This window comes from Borostomias antarcticus, assembly GCF_949987555.1.
Source record: "Borostomias antarcticus genome assembly, chromosome: 7".
NCBI lineage: Eukaryota > Metazoa > Chordata > Actinopteri > Stomiiformes > Stomiidae > Borostomias > Borostomias antarcticus.
Window position 1 is genome coordinate 8411566 of NC_140240.1, and position 7500 is coordinate 8419065.

At 47.4% G+C, this 7500-nt stretch overlaps 1 protein-coding gene across 1 annotated transcript in view; it reads left to right on the forward strand.

Moving 5' to 3' along the window:
* Positions 1 to 7500, forward strand: part of camta1b (calmodulin binding transcription activator 1b) — a gene marked incomplete at both ends in the record, with an annotated part of 72746 nt that overhangs the window by 35804 nt on the left and 29442 nt on the right. Inside the window, 1 exon segment of the mRNA XM_084441314.1 lies at positions 6919 to 6986. Within this exon segment, the coding sequence (XP_084297440.1) occupies positions 6919 to 6986 (68 nt within the window).

A 7500-nucleotide genomic window follows, 5' to 3' on the forward strand; every position in this document is an offset into this window, starting at 1 on the left:
CGCTTCTCGGCCTGTCCATGACCAACACTGTTGGGATTTTGGCCGTCTCCATTGACAATTGCTAGGAGAGGAGAGTGTGACAGGCATCCTGGTTTACGCACACTGTCATGGATGCATACACACACACACACACACACATGCATGCACACACACACACACACACACATACACAGAGGTGAGGGAGCAGCTGGAGTCTTGGCACTTAGTAGGATTGGTTTTCTTTCTCCCTCTCTTTCTCTCCCTCTCTTCCTTTCTTTCTCTCCCTCTCTCTCTCCCTCCCCCCTCTCTCTCTCCCTCTCTCATCCTCTCTCTCCCTCTCCCTTTCTCTCTCACTCTCTCTCTCTCTCTAATATGCTTGTCTATCTTTATGGCTCTCTCACTGTTGACATGAGAACTCTACTGCTCTCTTTAATGAGAACATGAGAAGGGAAGAAAGAGAGAGAAAAAGTGTTTGTAGGTGTGTGTTCTCTGCTCTTCTCTCTAGTTGTGGGTATGTGTTCTCTGCTCCTCCAGTTGTGTTTGTTCTCTCTAGTTGTGTGTGTTCTCTCTAGTTGTGGGTGTGTGCTTTCTCTCTAGTTGTGTGTGTTCTCTCTAGGTGTGTGTGTGCATGTGTGTGTGTGTGTGTGTGGGTTCTCTAGTTGTGGGTGGGTGTTCTTAAGGGGGGGGTGTTCTCTCTAGTTGTCTGTGTGTGTGTGTGTGTGTGTGTGTGTGTGTGTGTGTGTGTGTGTGTGTGTGTGTGTGTGTGTGTGTGTGTTCTCTCTAGTTGTGGGTGTGTATTCTTGTGTGTATGTTCTTGGGAGTGCGTGTGTTCTGTCTAGTTGTGGGTGGGTGTTCTTGGGGGGGGGGGGGTGTTCTCTGCTCTCTAGTCTTTCCTTTGCAGATGAAGGCAGAAGGACGTTGATGTCAGCTTTGTGGTGTGTTTCAAACACTGATTCACAATTTACATTCCCTAGAGCTGAACAACAAGTGGGTGAGATGTGAAAGAGAGAGGCTTCAAGAGGGAAGTGTGCAAGATGGAGTGGACTTATTCTGCAGCCGTCTTGCCAGCTCCAAGTAGATTATACTATTTGTTCGTTATTTGCAGCTTATTACTGGATATTTGTACTAAAACGGTTGTGGGAACACTCACCTATGACTACCAGACACTCCTATACATTGGATATAAATGCTCACCTAACTCCAGAGGTCTCTTTCGGCTCCTTCCTGGTGGAGATCCTCAGGAGGTCAAACAACAACAACGAGAACAAAGGATCAGGTCGTGCCCACGTGGACATGGCGGCGGGGTCAAAAAGGCGCTTCGAGTACACAAACCACCGCTGCCCAGCGTCCTGTTGGCCAATGTCCAGTCCTTGAATGATGAGAAACTGGACGACCTTCACATGCGGTTTGCACACGAACGGGACACCAGGAACTGTAATATCCTCCTACTGACAGAAACGTGGCTAGATCCCTCCAAAACAGATCACCCCATTAATCCATCAGAAACCCTGTCTATACACCGCTCCGACAGGACCATGGAATCTGATAAAACAAGAGGCAGTGGTCTGTGTGTTTGTGAGCCAGAAATGGTGTGACGAGAAGAACATCATGACACTGCAACGCCACTGCTCGACTGACTTGGAATTCTTTGCAATAAAGTGCCGACCGTATTTTCTCCCACGTGAGTTTACCTCGGTTGTAATCGTGGCTGTGTATATTCCACCACAGGCCGTATCTTCCGCCCTCTCAGTGCTCCACGAAGCATTGAATAGCTACCAATCTAGCAACCCAAATGCTGTTTTTGTAGCTGGCGATTTTAACAAGGCGAACCTAAAGAAAGTGATGCCCATCTTCCACCAACACATAGACTGTGCCACGAGAGGATCAGAAACATTGGTCCATGATCAAAGAGGCATACAGGGCTGAACCCGCGGCACCGATAGGAAACAGCAATCACTCTGCAATCTTCATGTGGCCTGCCTACAGTATGTAAACAAGGGTTAGGGTTAAGGAGACGAGAGAGGTGCGTTGATGGACAGAACTTTCAGAGAACAGCATGCGGGTTGCACTGCACAACGCACTTTGGTGTAGGTTCACCACAACTGCTAAAAGATAACATAGATATAAACACTGTCACAGAGGAAGTAATTTAAATAATTATTAAGGTTACAGAGGAGACTGTGGCCAAACAGACCATCTAAACCTACCCAAACCAGAAACCCTGGATTAACAATAACACACGAGAGGCCATAAAAAAGCACACTGCTGCCTACAAACTAGGACTGGCAACATGGACGAATATAAGGCAGCAGCAATCAAAGTAAGGAGAACAGTGAAGGAAGCCAAGAGTGAATACGGTAAGAAGATGGAATTAAAATTCAAACAAGGCGACCTCAGAAGTGTGTACTTACTTACTTACTTACTTACTTACTGCCTGCCCTTTAAGCCTTCTGGCATGTAGGGCAGCAACAAAGGATTTCCACTCCTGTCTGTTCTGGGCCAGTGTCTTTATAGAACCCCAGGTGTAATGCAGGGTCTTCAGCTCTCCCTCAACACTCCTGTGCCAGGTGTTCTTGGGTCGGCCTCTTTTACGTTTGCCATCTGGTGTCCAGTGAAGGGCAGTTCGAGTGATGTTGTCTTGCTCTCTACGGATTACATGTCCAATCCATTTCCATCGCTTTCTCATAATGATGGTAGCCATGCTGTCTTGTTTGCACTGGCTGAGTAGAAGCTGATTGGAGACGGTATTGGGCCAGAGTATTCTCTTTATTCTCCGTAGGCTTTTGGTATGGAAGGTCGACAGTTTGTGGATATCGTTTTCAGGTGTTCTCCAACATTCAGAGCCGTAAAGCAGGGTAGACCGGACACAGCTCTGGTACAGTCTCAGCTTGGTGTTGGTGCTGTACTGGGCAGACTTCCAGACGATGTTTAATCTCTGGGCTGTTCTGGGCTTTGCTGAGTCAGCTTGTGATGTCGTTGTCTGCTCCTCCATCGTGACTGACAATGCTGCCTAGGTAAGTGAAATGGATAGTTATGGGTAGGTTTATGTCATCTATTTGTATTTGTGATGGGGTTTGGGATGTTTAACATAATCAGCTCTGTCTTCTTCTGGTTGATCTAAAGACCTACTTGCTGTGCAAAGTTGTTAAGATGACTGGTTTTCTCTTGCATATGCTGGGGTATGTGCGAGACCAAAGCCACGTCATCAGCGAAGTCCAGATCTTCCAGTTGTGAAAACAGAGTCCATCTGATGCCCCTTGATTCGTCTTCAGTGGTTCTCCTCATCACCCTGCCCATGACTACGTTAAAAAGTACTGCAGACATCACACAACCTTGCCTCACTCCTGTCTTGACTGCCAAATGTATGTGGCTGTTTCCAACCTGGCATGTGAAGTTGTTGTACTTTAGAAGCTCTTGATCAGAAGAACCATTTCATTTGGGATCCTATAAGCGCACAGTATTCGCCAAAGACTGTCTCTGTGGATGCTGTCGAAGGCCTTTTCAAAATCCATTTTGATGTATACTTTCCTTTGCCACTCTGTGCACTGCTCAATGATGTTCCGTGAATATTTGATCGACACATCCTCTACCTTTCCTGAACCCTGCTTGTTCTTTCCTAAGCTGGTTGTCTATTGCATCAGATATTCTCTGTACAATGGTTTTGGCAAGGATTTTGCTAGGGATAGACAGAAGGGTGATGCCGCGCCAGTTGTTGCAGTTGTTAAGGGTGCCTTTCTTAGGTATCTTCACAATAATGCCTTTTGTCCAGTCATCAGGTATCTTCCTTTTCACCCATATGGCTGTGAACAGTGGCGTCAGCATTTTAGCTGCCAGCTCTGGGTCTGCCTTGAACAGCTCAGCATTGAGACTGTCTTGTCCAGGGGCTTTCCCCTTTTTAAGGGATTTGATGGTGGAAATTATTTCTTCTTTCTCTGGTGGTTCGATGTTAACATCAAGATAAGCCTCAGCTTCTACTGTAGGTGGTGGTCTGTTGAGGATTTCAAGTGTGTTCTGCCCATCGGTTTTCTGTTTCTGTTTTGGATGAAAGAAGCCATCCCTGTTTGTTTGTGATTGGCATGTCGATGTTTCAAGGATACTTTCCGCAGATGTTATTGGTGATCCTGTACACAATCCCTTGCTCTCCTCTTCGGGCTGCATCTTCTGCCTGTTTCACAAGGTCTTCTATGTAGGCCCTCAGAAGTGTGTGGCAGGGATTAAACACCATGAAGGGATGTTCATCTTCCTCAGGAGGTGTAGATGCTGCTCTTGTGAAGAGCTGTTCCACCTGAAGCGGAGGAGAGTGGAGGGGAGGATAGAGCACTTATTCTCTCTGAACACGATGTCAGAAGGGTGTTTTAAACAGGTGAACACCAGGAAAACCATTCAACCAGACGGTATCGCAGAGCGGGTCCTCAAGGCGTACGCCGACCAACTGGTTCCTGTGTTTACAGTGATATTCAACCTGTCCCTGGCCCAGTCCATCATCCCCACATGCTTCAAGAGGTCCTCCATCATCCCCGTACCGAAGAAGCCAAGACCAGCCTGCCTCAATGACTACCGCCAAGTAGCTCTCACCTCCATGCTGATGAAGTGCTTTGAGAAGTTGGTCAAGGAACACATCTGCTCCTCACTGCCCAGCACACTAGATCCCCTATGAGTTTGCATACAATCCAACAGATCCGCAGAAGATGCAATAGCCCACATCCTCCTCACCACCCTATCCCACCTAGACAAGGTCAAGGGGAACGTGTCAGATTATGTGCAACTGCTGTTCATCGACTACAATTCAGCTTTCAACCCATAAACCCACCCAGACTCAGCACCAAGCTCAGGTTCCTGGGGAAAAACGATACCCTCTGCAAGTGGATCCTGGACTTCCTGTCAGACAGACCCCAGTTGGTGAAGGTAGGCAACCGCACCTCATCCTCCCTTACCCTCAACACGGGAGCCCCCAGGGCTGTGTCCTGTCCCCAGTGCTGTACTCCTTGTACACGCATGGCTGTACAACCACTCCAGTGCCATCATCAAGTTTGCTGATGACACAGCAGTGATAGGCCTGATCACCAACAATGAGGGCCTACCTGGAGGAGGTGAGGCTCCTGCCCCAGTGGTGTCAGGAAAACAACCTCCATTTGAACGTCAGCAAGACAAATGAGATGGTGGTGGACCTTGGGAGGAAGCAGGAGAGGAACTACACCCCTCTAATCATCAACAGGACCCCTGTAGAGAGAGTGTACAGCTTCAAGTACCTTGGCGTCCAGATCACCAAGGAACTGACATGGTAAACAGACATTGACACTATGGTGAGGAAAGCACGTCAGAGACTGACCCACCTCAGACAACTGAGGAAATTCAGAGCGTCCCACCAGATCTGACAGAGCTTCCACTCATCCGCAATCGAGAGCATCCTGACTGGGGAATATCACCACCTGGTACAGGAACAGCAGCTCTCAGGATCGCAAGGGCCTACAGAGAGTGGTACGGTCAGTTGAAGATTGAGATGCAAGACCAAGGCCAACAGGATCCTGAAATACCCCAGCCACCCAGGAAATGGATTGTTCTCTCTTCTATGGTCAGGGAAGAGATATCGCACTCACATGGCGAGCATGGAGAGGCTCAGGAAGAGCTTCTTCCCGCAAGCCATCCGGCTCCTGAATGACTCTATCTAACCCCCTCCTCCCCCTACACACATTTTTTATTTAGTATACCTGTAGCTATAGCATGTTATGTACGTAACTCACTACCCATATATACTGTAGCATGTACATAATCCATCCAGACCTTTATCTATCACATCCCAACTTATTTTTATACTTATTTATAGAAAGTGTACATTTGTGTAAATTTGTAAAATTTTCATTTTTGTAAATTGTAATTTGGAAATTGAGTATTAGAGTTTATTTGTAGCATAATCTTGGAGCCGGCAGCAACATTTCACTGGGACTGTACACCGTACATTACATGTGACAAATAAAAGGAATCTTGAATCTTGGAAGTCAGGGGTAGAGAGTGCATACCGTACCATACTGTACCATACTGTACACGCAGGGAAGAGGGGGCCAGCCAGGAGGTAAACATGAGTGCTTTTGTTTATTTACACACTGCATGTGTGTGTGTGTAAGTGTGTGTGTGTGTGTGTTTCTGCCTGCCTGTGTGTTTGTGTGTGTGGGTGTGTTTGTGTGCCTTTGTATGTGGCTGTACAGCATCTGTGGTGTGTCAAGGTCTTCCTCTGTGAAGAATGCTCCTGTGTTGTTTCCAAGTCTCTCTGCCTCTCAAGTGAGGTTCCATATAGAGAGGGAGAGGAGAGAGGAGCGAGGGAAGACAAGGAAGAGGAGGGGAGAGGAGAGGAAGGGAGAGGAGGGGAGAGGAAAGGAAGGGAGAGGAGAGGAGAGGAGAGGAGAGGAGAGGAGAGGAGAGGAGAGGAGAGGAGAGGAGAGGAGAGGAGAGGAGAGGAGAGGAGAGGAGAGGAGAGGAGAGGAGAGGAGAGGAGAGGAGGGGAGAGGAGATGAGAGAGGTTGTGTGGGTTAGTTTAGTTTCAGAGTGCAGTGTGGGCTTTGTCTGAAGTGAAACTCTCAGAGTGAACTTCTCCCCTATCAGCACTCACACAAGTGTGTGTGTGTGTGTGTGCACATGTGTGTGTGTGTGTGGGGGGGGGTCCACAGAGTTTATAAGAGTTAGATAGCGGGACATTTACTGGTTTGAGTGCTGGTGTCTCTGATTGGTCATTGCCCCTGAGGTTAGGTCTAATCTCTCTCCTGACTGGCTGCTCTGTGGCCAACCAGGCTCCCCAGCATCACCATGGCGATAAGGGAGTGGCAGGCTTTCTGTAGTCCATCAGCGGGTCATCTGATAATGTCTGTCACACACATACATACACACACATACACACACACACACACACACTGTCCTGAGGTTTAACATATATGTCTCTCTCCCCAGGAGATTGCTGCGTACCTGATCACATTTGAGAAACATGATGAGTGGCTGACCACATCCCCGAAGACCAGGTGAGGCATACACGCACGCACACACATACACGCTCACACACACACACACACATACACAAACATACAAACAGATAAACACACACAAACCAACACATACACAAACAAACCAACACATACACACACACAAACACACAGACACACTCGTATGTGAGACTAATTCACTCATAACCTAGTGAGTTAAAGACATGAAGAACTGAAATTCCTTGCAAGCCCGAGAGCGATAACACTGACAGAATATTACAGACAGTGAAGATTACCATTCTCAGTACGCGTTCTGTCCAACACACTGAAGGAATGTTGAACTACCCAGTCAGCTAAAACTGTGTTATTACAGTAATGAATGTAAATGCATGAAGAGTGATGTATAATTCATCTTCCATGGGGGGTAGGAGTGTGTGTTCAAGACAGAGGTTAGCAGGAATCTACATGCAGAGCAGAATATTTATATCTCCAAATGAAGCATAGGTAATTAGATAGAGGGAGAGAGAGAAGGAGGAATATCATCTTGAAAGTT